This window comes from Chaetomium fimeti, assembly GCF_033439085.1.
Source record: "Chaetomium fimeti strain CBS 168.71 chromosome Unknown B0H64scaffold_3, whole genome shotgun sequence".
NCBI classification, from domain to species: domain Eukaryota; kingdom Fungi; phylum Ascomycota; class Sordariomycetes; order Sordariales; family Chaetomiaceae; genus Chaetomium; species Chaetomium fimeti.
In genome coordinates this window covers 1,136,757-1,153,907 of record NW_026944331.1, presented here as the reverse complement: position 1 = coordinate 1,153,907, position 17,151 = coordinate 1,136,757, and the positions used below count along the sequence as shown (strand labels likewise).

Genomic DNA, 17,151 nt, shown 5'->3' with positions numbered 1-17,151 from the left:
CGACCGACCGATAGGAGAAGCTTGGAAGCCACAGCAACCTTCTCCCGTCATTGTCTTCCAGTTCTTCCCCAGCCGCCGACCACATACATCACAGCCATCAATGCGGATGCATCGCTCGTTTTGTTGTTTCGGCTCCCAATCCCTTAGTTTCGCGTGCGGGCCCTAGATTCTCTTCTCCCATCTCGAGTCTCGGCGCCGACCTCACCCTACCTTCGTTCTCCCTTCCGGCGCACACCCGCTTCCCTCTATACGGCTGCTGGGGAACGCGGTTTTGCCATTTTTCTCCATTCCTTCCTTCGCCGCCTTCCCGTCGCTACTAGTTGCGCCCGTTGCCCAAGATGGATTCGTACGTAGCTCTGCATTCACCTACCTCTGTGATCTGTCGGTTGCTAATCAACTGTTCCGAATTTAGCATAGGCACCGTCTTCCGATCCTTCTGGCATACAATGACCAGCGATGACCGACGTTAGTAACCCCGGGTTTCAATCAAAAGTTGGCGGTTCACTAAAGATCACCAGATTCCAATCACGACTCCCCATACCGAACAGGTCGCCACGTCCCCTTGAACGCGAGAAACGGATTGACCTCGGTCGCGACCGCTGGTGACTCCCGTGCCGACATCACATCACCCTACCACGATGAGTTGAGTCGCCATTCAACCTCCACATTCGATGCTGCCGGAAACGCCGTCAACTCCCCCAGGCCCTACTCCCCGGGCATGAGATCACAATCTGCGCGGCAGTCTAGCGCAAACGATGGCTTCGAGATGCAGAGCCCGACGGGCGAGATTCCAATGCAGTCTTTCCGCGACGGAATGCCGCCACCCCCGCCTGTCGGCGCTTCGTGGGACAAGATCGACACCTGGGCCGAAGAAAATTATCCCGAGCTGTTCGATCAGCTTTGCGAAGGATGCACGTCCAACGACATCAACGATCTCGAACACCAGCTCGATTGCTCACTTCCCCAGGATCTTCGGGAATCACTTCAGGTTCACGACGGCCAGGAGCGCGGCGGGAACCCGACAGGCATCTTCTTTAGCGCCATGCTTATGGACTGCGAGGAGATCGTGCAAGAATGGGACAATTGGCGGAAGGTCAACCAGGAATTCCTGCTCGAGTCTACTTTCCCCCGGCCGGCCATCCCGTCCAAGGCTCTGGGCGGCAGCAGCAGCAGCAGCCAAGCATCCACCTCGGCAGCGGCTTCGTCGAGCTCGGCCCCAACATCGCCCCGAAACGGGAACTGGCGGCAAGACCTGATGGCCCGTCAAGACTGCGTCCCCCCGAATGCCATCCAAAAATCGTATGCACACCCCGCCTGGATTCCCCTCGTCCGCGACTGGGGCGGAAACAACCTTGCCATCGATCTCGCGCCCGGCCCCAAGGGCCATTGGGGTCAGGTCATCCTTTTCGGCCGGGACTACGACACCAAGTACGTGGTCGCGCGGTCGTGGGCGCATCTCCTCGGCACTGTTGCGGACGACCTGAGTAGCGGGAGGTGGTTCGTCGACGAGGACTCGGGCGAGCTCAAGCTGCGCGAGTTCAAGCAATCCCGCGTCGAGCCGGGTTACTTTGATATTCTGCGGTGGCGGGCGGACCAAAGGCACGGCCGCACAGCCGCGAAGCGTAAGTCGATGGCGCCCGGAGCGAGCTCGCTTAGTGCGCCGAGCTCGCCGTACGCCAGCCCGACAACTGAGCCCAACGGTGACCATCGCGGCCGGTCGATGCAGCGTCCCAACGTTATCTCGCCTATCCCGAGCCCTATCCGACCCGGCTATGGCAAACCGAGCCCCCTGGCGCGGGTGGCGGAGGAGTCGGGCGCTTCCAGCCCAGCCGCCGGCAAGGCGGGCGAGAAGCTAGTCGAAGTCGACACCCCACGGCACAGCAACGAAGACACCAAGGAGACCGCCCCGAGGTTGGCCGCCTTGACCAACGGCGACGCCCCGGCCGACGATAAGGCGGACAAGCCGGATGCAGCCCAACCCAACGGCTCAGCGGCAGCCACCTGGAAGAAGCCCACCGTGGAAGAGGAAGTCGAGGGGGCAATGAAAACGATTGAGATTTGATATTGAGCCGGCGCGGGATCGGGGGAGCAGACAAGGACGCAATGCTACGACCGGGTGATGAAGCTGCAAGCAAACACGTGCTTTCGGGCGGACTGCCTGCGGGACGCATTTTCATACATTAACATACATCGGGGTGGGGAACACCCCCGGGCGTTGCAGGCGTACTTTGACCGATCACCAACAACACGACCTGGGTCTGCTGGGACATCTTTCTTTTACAACGGCGTCGCCTTAGTCCGACAGCCGCTCCCATTGTCTTGCTATTCATGGGGGGACTTCTTCTTCGTCGCCGCGGTTTTGGACGCTGCGAACAGAGATCCTCTCTTCGGGACTCTGTTTACCTTGCTCTACCTACCCCTATCGCCCCGTCTTACCTCCTAGATTGGGTGGTTTTCGTTTCGATGTTGCCGACAGCAATCCCTGGGGGGCATAGGCGCAGGACATGCCATTCTGCTGTACATTATACTTGGGTCTATTCGCTACTACCTAATGTGGCCTCGGCCTTTCTCTTTCTTTTTTTTTTTTTTGGCTCTGCTTGCGGATGGGGAAGCTGGAGGGGCGACGACCGGAGGCATTCGACATTTAGGGGGTTAGACCGTCGTGTGATGCTCGTTAGCTGTAGACAATGTGACAACGAGGCTGTGCTTATTCGTAGTGTTTTTGGTGATCTACATCTTGAGTCAAGATCCTCCCAGTTAAATAGTAACTATCACCATCGCTCCAGTGCTCAGTTTATGCAACTGCGATCTCAAAGGTATGTGCAAGAGCAGCCATAAAGGTAATCACGTGCATTTGCAGCCAGCCGAGCCAACCACCCAACCTCCAACCTCACCTGGTCAAGTGCCAAGAAGGTCAGCCTTGGCGGGTGGGTCGGCCAGCCCAGCCGCGCCAACGTCGTCATCCTCGAAACAGCAGCTGAGCTCGAGCCTCGTACATACATCTCTCAATCAACCAGCGCGACGACAACCACACAACATCCACCGACGGCTTACCACGCACAGCCCCGATCTCACATCGAAATTCTTCTCTCTCAACATATCTGCGCCGAAATAGACGGCCAAACCGACGCCTCCAGCTCCCGCCCGATCAATCGATCCCGCCGTACCGCCCAACCGAACCAACCATCACAATGTCCGAAGACCGCCTCTGGAAGTTCCGCCGGCCGGAATGGCTCAACAGCGCCTGGGCGCGTAACGCAGGCGTATACGGCGCCGGCGGTCTGGTACGCTGCTCCCTCCAAACCTCCAAACCCCCAGCTCCCCCATCCTCTCCACTCCCTCCCCAAACCGATCATCACCACCCACCACCCCAAAACCCTCACTAACCCCCCCCCTTCTTATCCCCACAGTTCTCCCTCGCCTTCTACACCCTCCTCGACTCGGCCGTGTGGTCCAAGTCGGCGCTCAACTCCTCCAGCCTCCACGTGACCTTTGTCGACTGGCTGCCCTTCATCTTCTCGTCGCTCGGCATGCTCATCATCAACAGCGTCGAGAAGGCGCGGCTGTCGGCCGACTCGTTCAGCTACTCGGGCTCGGGCGTCGCCTGGAAGGCCCGCGTCGTGCTGTTCCTCGGGTTTGCTGCGCTGGCCGGCGGGATGGCTGGGGGTGTTACGGTTTTTGTGCTCAAGTTTGTGGTGCCGGGCGTGCCGTTTCCGGCGATGACGATGGGGGTGGAGAATTTGGTTGCGAATGCGCTGGTGGGGTTGAGGTGAATTTGGTTTTGTTTTTTTTCTCCCTTCTCTTGGGGGGTGCTGTCGGCCGGGCTGGGGTTGTGCTTTTTGTTGTTGTTTGTCCCTGTGCGTTGTTGGGAATTGGATGCTAATCGATGGTGTTCCTTAGCTCGGTGGTTTTGTGGATCAGCCAAAATATGGAGGACGAGTATTCGTACAATCTTTCTCTGTGAGCTGGGCGTTGGAGATAATGGAAGGGGTTGGGGGTCGGGGATGATCGGGTGGACGGCTTTTTGGTGGGTGAGGTTCGAGCGTCACGGCGGGATGCCGTGGTCAGAGGGATGGGCTGGAAGGTTAAGCGGTTCGTTGGGTTTGGCGTTTTCTACGCATTATGCGGCATGTGGGGGCGCATGGGAACGGTGTATGATATGCAGGTAATTGGTATCTATCATCCTGGGTCTTGTGCCGAGGGCTTCCATTTCAAGCCCACAGTGACATTTGGCGATGCCCTCCTTGGTGGACGACGCGCCGTTTGGTGATGCCCTCCTCGGTGGGCAAAGCGTCGTATATCACGGGGGTTCTGTTACTAATCCTGCGTTTGGGGGCGACATGGTATGGAATAGAGGCTCGAGCTTCGATGGCTGGCCATGGCCGCAAAAACCTGCGGGCACTACCTGGGGCTTCTGAGCGCACAACCGGGACACCAGCACCCATCGAGACCCCTCCCATCCCCCGGCTAGTTTCGTAGCCGGCTAACCCCTAAACGGGTGAGCTTTTGGTATTTCTTTTGTTCTTGTTCTATCCTAATGGTGTGCGGTGTGTTTGCTTTCTTACTAATACCGCTTTAGACAGCATTCTACGGGGTCATCGTAATGGTGAAGGCTTCTCTCGAACATCTCGTAGCCGCCTCATGGCTTCTTAACCTCTATTAAGCTTGACTATACTAGAAAGCTAACTCCTGCGTAATGTGCTGTAGGTTGTCGAAGTGATAAATGAGTAACCGGGTTCAGTTACCTATTCCCCGTAGCTTCGGGTTTACGGCCTTACTTGGCTTAGAAACATCCTACGTAGCCAGATTAGCGAAAGCCGGCATACAACCTGTCGGTTTTCAGCCTAACCGAGCTGCGAACCCGCTTCCCGAGATCGATCTTCACGAACACCCCAGTCTTGCCTGTATCGGCTGCGAACCCCTCGGCGAGTGCAGCAGATCCCTCGCCTCTCACTCGCTTGCGAGACATGGTGTTGACGTTGGGTTCGCTGGTGTGTGACAAGGGCAGAAACATGCACGGGCGATATGCATGATGCGCAAGGTCGCCGGTCTCGGCTGCCTTGGTTGCTCTCGCTGATGCCCAACGCACAGTATCCCCTAACCGACTGGATCGAAGGGGGCAGCGAGATTGTGTGCTCGGCGAAGCTGGGTAAGAGCCGGCATTCCATAGGGTGCGTAGAACACTCAGGGATTGACGAGTTAGGTGCAATTTATTCACTCTCTTGTTGTCACTGAAGGGTCACCTATACATCCTGCCCAACAGGGGGGCGCGATCCCGTAGGAAACGGCTGGGCAAGAAGTGAGCGGAAGCTGACCCGCATGTCAGTACAGTTGCCGGTACTTCAGTACCTGAGATAACTGAGATTATTAAGTTAGAAAATCATGAGCTTGCGTGAGGAAGGGAAACAAACAGGCATATTAGATGCCGGCTGATTGTTGCTATAGTTCACTAGGGAAGTGCTGCCTTGGGGGAGCGTGTGACTAAACACTCGCCTGCGAAAAGAGCCTCGGGAGATTTCTGTCTTGCTCTTAGATGTCGGCCACCAAGCCATTGACTCTGGACCTAGAAAGTCTGGGATTCAACCAGAGAAAGTCAACAGAGCCGTTTCAGCAGCCACAGATGGGGACTTGCCCCCTTTTGATGGGCCTCCGAAGCATTCCATTTCGTCATCCGAGGGCCCGAAGAAGGATCCGAGCGAGGCATAACTGTGACTGGTCGACTGTATAAGGACCTCGCAGATACAGAACAGTGAAGCGAAGCGAATATGCAGAGTTGGTGCGGAGCATTATGCTGCAATATCGGCCAATTTACTTCGTCAAGCTCCTCCTTGCCAGTCCTATCATCCTCACCGGGCAGACTGGGATATTGCTATTTTCAGAGATATGACTCGGAGAACCCAGTTGTATTTACCACTAGGCGAGGAAGTCGTGGCTGCCCGGTTGATACTAATGTCTCGTAAAGGCAGCCGCGCCCATCGGCTTGGATGGGAGTGGAAGTCGCGGTTGGAACGATAAGGCCTGTGCTCAGATCACCCCACCAGCTCTTCGGCCCAGCAGGGGGACAGAGACACGGATCACCCGTACCACAGGAGACGGGATGGAATCTTGGCGCGAGAGCGTCCGTCCCGCGCTCACCAACAGGTCGGGGACGGGAGTGCAACAAGTTTGGAATACAGCACCGGCTGGAGTACACAGGATCTCCATCTCCCATGGTCCTCCCGCCCTCTCACCGGTCAACCCATGCTCGCGGGAAAGTTGCAGCCAATCTAATTGTCTCACATCGACTAGCAATCACATGTTCAACTACCTGATACTTTGTCGTGGAGTTCTGAAGTACAAACATCCCCGGATGGGACCGGTTCTCGAGGTCGCTGTCCCCTCCCGCCTCTTGGCTCCTTCCGTCAGGCGGTGATTTGGTCGCACGCAAAATCGTTTTTTTTTTCTAACGAAATGAACTGGCGTCATACGAATATTCCGAAGACCAATGTCTTGAATTCTCACGATTGTTTCTATAATTGGACAAGCATCGGTTTCAATGGTTTGCCGGTGGCCGATGATGGCTTGCAGATCAGGCTCCTTCGCGCCCGGCACTCGTCCGCGAGGGCGCTATCTCGGAGCCACGGACTCGGGATGCCCATGGATGGCCAGCCGCTAAAAGGCATCGAGTGGCGGGCTTCTCTCATGCCTTGACGGCCCGACGCATCCAGACTCCTGGATAGTTATTAGTTATCTCTTCGGCGGCGAAAGGGCATTCACGAAGAGCTCATCGGCCCATCAGCCCATGATCCCAATGCTTTTGTGTGCCTCCCGGCTTTCGGTCTGGAGCTGCTCATTCGTCAATGCATTATCCAGTAACCGCCGAGAAGTTGATGATGCCCGTCTCCCCTTTTTCTGGTTCCCAGATGACCACGGCGGTCCGTCAAACGAACAGGATTCCAGCCTAGCCACGATCTTCCTGGTCCATCCGGGTGGATTCGTTCATTTGAAGTGGTCATGGGACCTACAAAGCGCTTCAAGAGATCCACCTTCCGCACAGGTCCAGACGTCGCAGAACAACGCATGCAGAGATGCCAGTTGATGCGATCGTGTCGGGCACCTTTGGTGGTCAGTGGGAGAAGAATGTTGAGCGATTGGGCTTTTCTGGGACGGGCTCGATGACGCATGCGAACATCGGGCAGTCGTTGACTCCAATCGAACATCCCTGCAGCAAGGTGGAATCTCCGTTTTGCGTGGCAGCCCCTCGCTGCACTTATGTAGAGGTATGGATACATGCTGTGGGACTACAAAGTACATCTTCATTGAACCTCCCATTTCTCAGAGCCCTCGAGAAAGGCACCCATGATCGGGCTTTGGAATGGGTCATGCTGTCGGTGGTTGTTCAGGCACCACAAATGCAGTCCCATCCTACCGTCACGACGGCGGAAGAAGACGCTGGCCGTAATGAGTCTCGTGCAGCACACCCTCCCGAGTTCTTGCGGAGTGGCAGCACGATGGAGTGGAGGGGCTGCGGGTAATGGCTGATCATGGACTATTTGGTCGAGGTACATCCATGGGAGCAGGACAATCCAATCCGCAACTGCCCCACCATCATCACTCACCCGGCGCTGGCATCGTCACAAAACTGGCACCCAACGAACACGGCGGCGAGCTGCCACGATCAGAGTGGGGGGAGATCGCAAAAGAGCGGGATTGACTCTTCTCAGGAACAAGCCTATGAGAGCCGGCCCTAGTGCTGCACCTCAAAGACCAAGCGAAGGGCTGACGACGCTGCCAAATGTTAAACACTCAGAGGCGTCGCTTGGTTGGGACAGCAGGACAGGGAGACAGGGAAGCTCCGGATCGTTGCGAGAACCCACAACGCCTTTGACAGCCTGGCGCAGATCGCCGCTCCTCTGCTTCCCCTTCCCGTCCACCTGGCACCCACAGACGCGATTCCGCCTCCCTGGAATGTTAGAAGGTGCAGAAGTCAGCCTCGGGCCGTGAAACGGGTCCCATTCCTCCTAAGCAACGAGGAGGCATGTTGGAATACTGTGTTTGAATACCATGCCCCTTTCTCGCCTTGTCTCTTGAGAACCACGTGCCGTTTGAAGATTTTATCAAACAAGCAAGTGTCAAAGTCCATTCGCTGCGTCTCAGGCTCTGGGTCAGCTGCTTCGAAGAGCCTTGGTGTTAGTAAGAGTTGCCACCGCGTGCTTCACGCTTCGCCCTGCAATAGGCACCCAGCTCTAACCGCCTGAATTGTAGCATTCAGCTCGCGACGAAGTGCCCCTATACACAGTAAACAAATATTTGAAAAACGGGCATTCCAGGCTTCAAAAAATGCGTTGATGTTAACCCAACTGCTCCATCCGCTCAAATGTCTTTGGACGGGGAAACCCTTCGTGAATTGGACCCCGTGAGAGCTATTTGTGTTCCGGAAGCGAGAAGCGAGCAGGTGACCAATGCAACCCTGCCCCACATCGGGCCTCCGACAAGGGGGGCGAACAAAGACGGCAGGGTTGATCCGCTCACTCGAGACAAGTCGGAAGCCACCAAGCACGCACTGGCCAGCAAGCGGCCTGGCACGCCCTGGCAGCCTGTCTCCACAAGAGCTCGCTGGCGCGCCTTGAGGCTCCTTCTTTCCAAGACCCCGTTCAGGTACAGAGAACGGGGTCCTTCTATCGCCTTCGGATCACGTCACAGGCGTCAATAAGCGTCACAGCCATCTGACTGCCGGCTCCAAGCCCATGAAACCATCACCCATTTTGTGTGAGTGTGTCAAGCCAGAGAGTACTTGGTATATTGCAGAACGTATCCGTAGGATCTGGCCCACCTCCGGCAGCATCGTGAGTGACGCCGTTGAAGGGGCACTGGCCATCATCTGCCCAAAGCACAACCGACACAAGACACCCGACTGGGCACACGGGCCACCTCCCTTACCGGACTGGTACCCATTGCTGTCATTTCATCACCAACCCAAGCAGCTCAGCCCAGGTTCCTCTTTGTTTTGTCGAGAGTTGCATTGTCACCTTTCTTCCCATCAATTGTGTCAACAACCTGGAACCTGTGCCGCTGAGCTTGGGGCTGGCGATTCCCAGGTCAATAACCAACCGTCCGACCAACCAAACGGAGGCCATTTCCACTTACTTCCATTCCCATTCCACCAAAGCACCCGACACACGAGCCACAGCGGCCCTGCCAACCCGCCCTCAAACCCTGCGGTTGGAGCTAGTTAAACTTGACAACGGCCCGGAGCGAACCCCTCACCACGCGAGCAGAACCATCCGTCGCCAATCCTCCTCCTCCAACCCCCCAACGGCTCTGCACACAATCTCGCTGCAACACGAAAAACAAGCGCGCGTAAGTGTCTGAGGTTTCCCGCTGTCGGTTTCAACTCTGTATCCCCCCCTTTTCCCTTCGCGGTCTCGCCCATACACACCGAGCTGTCCCAAAACTCTCACCTGCCTCCCAACCCTTGCCCCTTCCCGGCCCCGACCCCTCATCTGGTCCGCGCTGGTTGGCCACAGCGATCGTACAGAGCGCCAAGTCCCTGGCCATCTGACCTCACCAGATGCGCGGGCTGCAGCATGCGAAAGGGCAGGATTTTTGCAGCAGCAGAGCAGCAGAACAGCAAAAAAACAGCAGTGCTGCGCACGTCGATCCGTTTCGTCTTGCGGCCCTCTCCTGTTGCTCCTGTTTCCTCTTTTGCGCTTTCCCAATCCCCTTCCATGTTGCACCGCTTGGGGCGACGTTGCGCTATTCGCTGTCGGCCATTTCTTTGATCGCGGCGCACTGCAGCGCGGTGCTTTGCTTGTTTCCAAGCCCAGTCCGGGCCACTGAGTGGTAGGCCAGATCCAGATCAAGCCGCCCCGTCGTCGAGTCCATGCGTCTTGCATCCTCGCGGAGCCACTTGACCCTGGCCAGCGCCGCTTGCTGCACACGCCAGGCTGCCCTTGTGGGTGGTCGCCACCACAGTGCCCTGTTGTTCCCCGCCGTCATTTCACTGAGCTAGCGCGCCCGCCCCTCCAAAACCTCACATCAACCCGGCCCGGCCTCTGAAATTCAAACTTCCCCTTCTTGCTGCCCTCACTTCCTTCCTTCTCGCAACATTCACATGGTCTCCACCCAGCTCTGGAAACGCCACCACCACGCTTTCCTCAGCTCATCGCCAGACCATTGCATGACTCACGGACTTTTGAGAAGTTTCGTCTAACCGCGGGACCCTATTTCAGCAAGTTTCCCTCCAACCGGAAAGTCTGCAGCAGCCCACCCCAGCTGCACCCAGCTCCCCGCCCGGAATTTACTCTGCGCGGCCAAGTGCATCGCTTCCCGCCCTAAGGAACTGATACCCCGAGCATCGGGCAACGAACTGCCAACACCAAAAACGAACCTTGCACTCTGAAGGAAATCGTCAATTCGATCTCGAATCGTGCGCCTATTTTCCCTCGACCGCACCTACAATCCGGGCCCGAAACGTCGAGCCCGATAGCCACCATCTCCTCGCCCGCGCGCACACGGCGACTTATTGCCCAACACGGCCGGCGCCGACTCTCTCCCGGTTTATCCCTCTTCACGCCCGCCACCGGCACAATTTGATTCCCTTTCCCGCACCGTAGGACACACTAGGTATTGCAGCCATGGCGTCGAATCGGCCAGCAGCATTCAACAACCTGCGGATGGGAGGTGAGGCCGCGCCCCACATGCCCGACGTCGGACGGGTGAGCAGTATACTGACGAGCGCTGCAGAAGTGATCCGCGAAAAGGTCCAAGACGGCATCACCGGCGAAACCCGCGATTTACAGTACACCCAGTGCAAGATTGTGGGCAACGGGTCCTTCGGCGTGGTTTTCCAGACGAAGCTGTCGCCATCGAACGAGGATGCAGCCATCAAGCGGGTCCTACAGGACAAAAGGTTCAAGAACCGCGAGCTGCAAATCATGAGGATCGTGCGGCACCCCAACATCGTGCAGTTGAAGGCTTTCTACTATTCAAACGGCGAGCGGGTAAGTTCTATCGCGGACGTCGGTTACGTGGGGTCATGCTCATTCGGTGACAGAAAGACGAGGTCTATCTGAATCTCGTGCAGGAGTTCGTTCCCGAGACCGTGTATAGGGCATCACGGTTTTTCAACAAGATGAAGACGACCATGCCGACTCTGGAAGTCAAGCTCTACATCTACCAGCTTTTCAGAGCCCTGGCGTACATCCACTCGCAGGGCATCTGCCATCGCGACATCAAGCCGCAGAACCTCCTCCTGGACCCCACCACCGGAGTGCTCAAGCTCTGCGACTTCGGCAGCGCCAAGATACTCGTCGAAAACGAGCCGAACGTGTCGTATATCTGCTCACGATACTACCGCGCTCCGGAGTTGATTTTTGGCGCGACAAACTACACAACTAAGATTGGTAAGCACCCGTGGAGGGGGATAACTCGGCCCCCTGTCCTGAGATTACAACAACTGACCTTGAGCCCACCAGATGTGTGGTCGACCGGCTGCGTCATGGCGGAGCTGATGCTGGGGCAACCCCTCTTCCCTGGAGAGTCGGGCATCGATCAGCTCGTCGAGATCATCAAAGTCCTGGGTACGCCGACTCGCGAGCAGATTCGAACTATGAACCCGAACTACATGGAGCACAAGTTTCCCCAGATCAAGCCTCATCCGTTCAACAAGGTGTTCCGGAAGGCGGACGCGAACGCCATCGACCTGATCGGCCGATTGCTAGAGTACACCCCCACGGAGCGCCTAGCCGCCGTCAATGCGATGGTGCATCCGTTCTTCGACGAGCTCCGCGACCCCAACACCAGGCTTCCGGATTCGAGGCACGGAACAGGTCAAGTCCGGGATCTCCCTGCTCTGTTCGACTTCTCGCGTCATGGTAAGGGATCTCCTGCCGTGTCTCTGGACTCCTTTTACCTTACCCTTATATACTAACCATGACCCGTTCCAGAGATGTCGATCGCCCCTCACCTCAACGATCAGCTCGTCCCCCCTCACATGATTCCGGTGCTCATGGAGCGGGGCCTCGATATCAGCAACTTCACGCCCTTGACGAAGCAGGAAATGATGGCGAAATTAGATTGAGTTGGCCGGCCTTGACGAGTTCCATTCTCAAGTCACGGTCTAACAGTGTCGGTTATGTTGGGAGTTTATGCTGTACTTCGCCAGCAACGTATCGTCCCCCGGGATGCAGCCGGAGGCAGCGACTCTCGGTCCCTCGCCCCATTCATGATGATGACAGAAAGGAATTGCCATTGAGATACCCCACACCGAGCAAAGAGCTGGCACATGAAAAGAAAAACCTACAGGGCGATGAGACTCGAGCCCCGCCAAAACCACCTGCCACCAGCAAGCTGTGTCGAGAGATGCGCGTGCCGAGGTGCAAGCTAGTTGAGGCCGGGGCGCAGCCATAGTCCGCGGGCAGTCATCCTCGATAGGGGCAGGCACAAAACCGGGTGGTTGAAGGAGGGCCGCTTTGAGGGGGGAAGGCGCCACGACCGCGGTCCCTTTTTTTTTCTTCGCTTCTTTTTTTCTTCCGTTTTAGAGCTCTTCTTTTTTTCTGCATGACCGAGATGGCTTTTGCTTACTTCATCCACAACCTCCGACCTCGCTTCGGCCAAGGCTCCCTGTTTCTTTGGTGCCGTGGTAGGCACGCACAAAAAAGCGACAATGATTACAGTGGTTGGGGGCTTTTCTGCACCTGCTACTACTGCCTTGCGAAATTTGTTCATTCGACCCGCGCCTTGTTTTTTTGCTGGGGGGATGGTTGTTGGAGGGACTGTGTGGATGCCATGCCATATACTTTAGGCTTGTTTTTTGTGGTGGTTTGGAACCGGCGGCTTGACGCCGCTGGCGCTGCGAACCTCCGCCTCTCATATTTGCTGGCGGTTCATCCTCACGGGTTTGTCTAGGGGAGGAAGCAACCCGGGTGGTCCGATGGGAACAACCCCATATGGTGTGGGATCGGTGGACATAAAGGTAGCAAGCGTTGGAGGTCTGGTTGGTTTTTGGTTGGGTGGGGGGTAGATGATCATGACTCCTTTAGCAAGCAAGCACGGCAGAGAAGAAGACGCAAAGAGAGAGCAATGGGACGGGATAGTGTTGTGTGTTCTTGTTATCCGCATATTGGGTGGTTGGTTTGTCCTGGCTGGCTCCCTTTGCTCCTTCCCACCCCATAACCCCCTCCCCTCTCCCTGTACTCACCCACTTTTACACCTCCCTGGTGGGAATAGCGGCTGGTCAAATGGTCTCGGTGCTGGAAAACGGGCATGCTTAAGCTGCCCCTTTGTTTGATAGTCTAGGACATGGTCGAGGAAAAGACTATTATGGCGTTATGAACTGGGTAAAGTCGTTGGCTGTTCATACACAGGCGTGACTGCGGTGGTGATATGAAAGTGTCGTTTGTGTGGTAACTCGCCCGAGCGGCAGTGGTGTTCGTTGTACCTTGCAGTAGTAGTCTGGGACGAGAAGCTCAGTGTCCACGCCACGAGAGCTTGTATGCACCTACTTGCCGCACCTGGAAGCCTACAATCGTTACCTCATGACAAGTAAATAACAGCTTTCCGTCCCATTTAGCCTTACACCAACGTTGAACTGGCAGGCATTCAAGTCCACTCGCAGCTCCTTTAATTGATTATTCAAGTTCAAAAAGTTCGAAGTCAACAGACAATTGAGACATGCAATGATCCACACGTTTCCCCAACTTGCTCCCCTCAGCCTGCAAGGGTGCCCAGCATCTCAGGCAACAATCGATCTGGTTCAAGCTAACCAACCTGCAACGACCCACTCTCAATTCGCGTTCAGCACTGGAGGGTGAACTTCTCGCGAAGCCGTGTGTTTCGTGACCAAACGGTTCCATTCCCTGTCAGCAAATAATCCACCATCCCCTGCCATCCAACATCTCAACCATTTCCCCATCGCACCACACCTACCCTCGACTACAACCATCAATCGAGATTGCGCCTAGAGCCAACAATTCTCACACAATGGCGGATTACGACCGCAGAGGCGGCGGCGGCGGCGGCAGCAGCTACAACCCCAAGAAGCGCCGCTACCGAGGTGAGTTCCAGTCCCGGCATGCGATGCGATGCGATGCGATGCGATGCGATCAATCCCAATCCCAATCCCAATCCCCCACTCCCTCCCTCCCCCAACCCAAAAAAAACCAGGTCGCAAACTAACCCCTTCCCCCCCCTTTACAGACGACGACGAGCACGACCGCCGCGCGCCCCGCCGGCGCTTCGACGCGCCGCCGCACGTGCGCGTGCGCAAGCAGCTGGTGGCCATCGCCGAGAACCCGATGCGGCCCTGGCACGAAGAAGTCCAGGCCATCGCGACGCTCTTCACCGACAACTGGGACGACGAGCTGCTGCGCGCCAACTTTGTCGACCTCGTCCTGCAGCTGGCCGTCGAGCAGCCGCTCAAGACGCCCTTCGTGGCGGCCGTGGTGCTGGTGGCCAATACGGCGAGGCACGAGGTGGTGGATTTGTTGTTGGTGAAATTGGCGGCGTTGGTGCAGGGCAAGATTGGGGCCGGGGAGTGGAGGGAGGCGAAGCTTTATCTGAAGCTGTTGGCGTGCTTGCAGGGGTGCTTGGAGGGGGAGGGCGTGTTTCCCGTGCTGGAGGAGCTGTTTGCGCGCGCGGTGGACTTGCAGACGGCTAGTTCGGAGGATGTGAGTTTTTTCTTCCTTTTTATCTTTGGCTGTTGGGAGGTTCAGGGGCAGGGAGGAGAGAGATGTGGTTGCTGACTGGTTACGCAGACGATTGGCACCGAGATTGTCAAGATCATCCTCCTGACGCTTCCCTACATCATGGTCGCTGCGCCGGGGCAGTGGGTGCAAAAGGCGGTGGATCTGATGGAGAAGACGGAGATTATCGCTTCGGAACCGCAGACCCTACAGGCGCTCATCGAGCCGTATCAGCCAGAAGCTGGCGAGGAGAACCAGCCGCAGCCCCAGAGTCTGATTGGGCTGCTGCAGAGCCAGCTTCAGAACGAGGCCAACAATGGGTGGGCGCTGTCCTGCTTGCCGAGGCCGTGGGAGTTCCCTATCGGGGAGGTCGAGCAGCGGTCGAAGCTCGACGATGCCCCGAAGCATGCGCTCCCTACCATCACCATTCCCGAGGCGGTCGTTGCCGGGCCGCGGCCCTTATTCCCAGAGATCTACCTCTCGGTCTACGCAGGCCAGGACGTCGAGTCGGTCCCCCCTTTGACCAACATTGCTGCGTCTTTGATTCGGGATGCGCTATTAGATACGATCAACGTGCTCCACTTCAACCGCAACATCACGGCGCGGCATCTGATTGACCTGGACTGCTACTTTTCTCCGCGGACGTTTGCGGCCAGGGCTACCCCGTTCGATAAACTACGAGACATCGAGCCGCCCAAGTCGACGTGGAAGCCGGAAGATGTCGCGGTGGATGCTGTCTTCTCGCAGCTGTTCCAGTTGCCAACCCCGGAGCAGAAGCTCGTCTACTACCACTCGGTTCTTACCGAGGCGTGCAAGCTGGCCCCGGCGGCGATAGCCCCCAGTCTGGGCCGTGCTATCCGCCACCTCTACCGAAACACACCCCGTCTGGATCTGGAGCTTGCATCCCGCTTTATGGACTGGTTCGCGCACCATCTGAGCAACTTTGGCTTCACTTGGAAGTGGACTGAGTGGGTGGACGATGTGTACCTGCCGGACGCGCACCCTCGCAAGGCCTTCATCGCCGGAGCGCTCGACAAGGAGATCAGGCTCAGCTTCGCACAACGCATCAAGAACACCTTGCCAGAACCGTACAAGGCGATGATTAGCCCGGCGAAGGAAAAGGATATGCCAGACTTCAAGTTTGCCAACGACGGTAAGTTACTCGTTAAGTTTGGCTCTTTTTTCGGCCTGGGCAAGGAAACTAATGAAGATAGATACCCCCTTCGCAGCCGAAGGCCGCGAGATCGCCGGCCTGCTCAAGCGCAAAGCCGAAGACGAGGAGATCGACGCCGTCATTGAGCGTATCCAGTCACAGGCCATCGACCGCGAGATGGACGCCCTGATGGCCAGCACCGATGTGTTTGTGACGTGCGTGCTGCATGTCGGCAGCAAGTCGCTCTCGCACGTGCTCGCGGCCATCGAGCGCACCAAGGACCGGCTCGCCGACGCCGGCGCCGCCTCGGACGCCGCCCGCTCCCAGATCATCTCGGCCACCATGGAGTACTGGTCCGCCCACCCGGGCGTCGCCCTCTCCATCATCGAGAAGCTGCTCAACTACAGCATCCTCACCCCGGAGACGGTCATCAACTGGGCCCTCCTCGACCAGCACGGCGGCGCCCGCGGCGAGACCCTCTCGCTCGCGCACGTGTACGAGATGGTCTTCAACACCGTCATCAAGGTGACCGGCCGCGTGCGCCAGCTCGTCGCCAAGCCCGCCCTCGCCGCCGAGGACGAGGACGAGATCAAGGCCATGCGCGCCCTGTTCGCCGCCATCGAGGACGCCCTCGCCTCGTGGGCCGCGGGCACCAAGGACGAGATGATGGAAACCGCCGAGGGCGAGGCCGACACCGACGCCGACAGGCTCGTGCGCGCCTGGGGCGCCCGCTGGCTGCGCGTCTTTCGGCGCCGCGCCGCCATCGAGGAGGCGTTCCTCGTCGAGGCCGAGAAGGAGAGGGCGCGGAGGGCGCAGGCCGCCGCCGAGCGGCAGGCCGAGGTGGGGGAGGAGGGGCTGGGGAATGGGGAGGCCGAGGCGGAGGTGACGGCGGGGTTGACGCAGCCGATGGATGCGGAGGGTGAGGAGGGCGCGTAGAAAATGGGTGACTGCGACGGGGTGTTACGTGGACGGGAGGGCAGGTCTCGTTCATCGCTGCTGCGGTGAATCGGATGGTTGGTTGAGCTACTGAAGGCCGGCTCGCTCGCTGCTGGCTTGCTTGCTCCCTTGCGTGTACTGTATGGGTTGTATTATTTGCATGGTTCTTTCGTCGAGTCAGGGGGACGCCGGGCCGGATATGACAGGCTCTAGACGAAAGCAGGCCATTTTCTGGAACATATTTACTACTACTGGGTCGGCTGCGGAAACGGGAAAATGATAAATTACTCTTTTCAAAAGAAGCGCGGTAACATGAATATTGAGTTATTTATATACCTGGGTATCTCGTTTCTGGCCTCGCTTGCCGTTGACTTCCATTCTGTTCTACCGTTACATCCC

General features: G+C 57.4%; 4 protein-coding genes across 4 annotated transcripts; all 4 read left to right on the top strand.

Annotated features, from left to right (window-relative positions):
- Positions 1-446: 446 nt before the first annotated feature.
- B0H64DRAFT_416176 (uncharacterized protein) lies at positions 447-2,062 on the top strand (the record flags this gene model as incomplete). The annotated part of the gene is made up of 2 exons (XM_062805144.1): positions 447-465; positions 519-2,062. 2 exons carry the CDS (start codon positions 447-449, stop codon positions 2,060-2,062), a joined length of 1,563 nt encoding a protein of 520 aa, XP_062660439.1.
- An 827-nt stretch (positions 2,063-2,889) lies between these two features.
- On the top strand, positions 2,890-3,991 carry B0H64DRAFT_390740 (uncharacterized protein). Its single transcript, XM_062803421.1, has 3 exons — positions 2,890-3,284; positions 3,411-3,769; positions 3,901-3,991. Exons 1-3 carry the CDS (start codon positions 3,192-3,194, stop codon positions 3,962-3,964), a joined length of 516 nt encoding a protein of 171 aa, XP_062660438.1. The 5' UTR covers positions 2,890-3,191; the 3' UTR covers positions 3,965-3,991.
- A 6,221-nt stretch (positions 3,992-10,212) lies between these two features.
- B0H64DRAFT_456670 (kinase-like domain-containing protein) lies at positions 10,213-12,061 on the top strand (the record flags this gene model as incomplete). The annotated part of the gene is made up of 4 exons (XM_062807351.1): positions 10,213-10,982; positions 11,036-11,384; positions 11,457-11,855; positions 11,928-12,061. The coding sequence occupies exons 1-4, from the start codon at positions 10,617-10,619 to the stop codon at positions 12,059-12,061; spliced, it is 1,248 nt and encodes a 415-aa protein (XP_062660437.1). The 5' UTR covers positions 10,213-10,616.
- Positions 12,062-13,784: 1,723 nt separating this feature from the next.
- B0H64DRAFT_338475 (MIF4G like-domain-containing protein) lies at positions 13,785-17,037 on the top strand. The gene is made up of 4 exons (XM_062801182.1): positions 13,785-14,035; positions 14,179-14,648; positions 14,736-15,816; positions 15,878-17,037. Exons 1-4 carry the CDS (start codon positions 13,963-13,965, stop codon positions 16,750-16,752), a joined length of 2,499 nt encoding a protein of 832 aa, XP_062660436.1. The 5' UTR covers positions 13,785-13,962; the 3' UTR covers positions 16,753-17,037.
- Positions 17,038-17,151: the final 114 nt, after the last annotated feature.

Bases quoted from the DNA above. Each gene is read 5' to 3' on its own strand.
- B0H64DRAFT_390740 (XM_062803421.1), top strand. From the start codon at position 3,192: ATGTCCGAAGACCGCCTCTGGAAGTTCCGCCGGCCGGAATGGCTCAAC. The intron at 3,285-3,410 runs GTACGCTGCTCC...TTATCCCCACAG, and splicing joins TATACGGCGCCGGCGGTCTG to TTCTCCCTCGCCTTCTACAC. The intron at 3,770-3,900 runs GTGAATTTGGTT...GGTGTTCCTTAG, and splicing joins AATGCGCTGGTGGGGTTGAG to CTCGGTGGTTTTGTGGATCA.
- B0H64DRAFT_338475 (XM_062801182.1), top strand. From the start codon at position 13,963: ATGGCGGATTACGACCGCAGAGGCGGCGGCGGCGGCGGCAGCAGCTAC. The intron at 14,036-14,178 runs GTGAGTTCCAGT...CCCCCTTTACAG, and splicing joins CAAGAAGCGCCGCTACCGAG to ACGACGACGAGCACGACCGC. The intron at 15,817-15,877 runs GTAAGTTACTCG...TAATGAAGATAG, and splicing joins CTTCAAGTTTGCCAACGACG to ATACCCCCTTCGCAGCCGAA.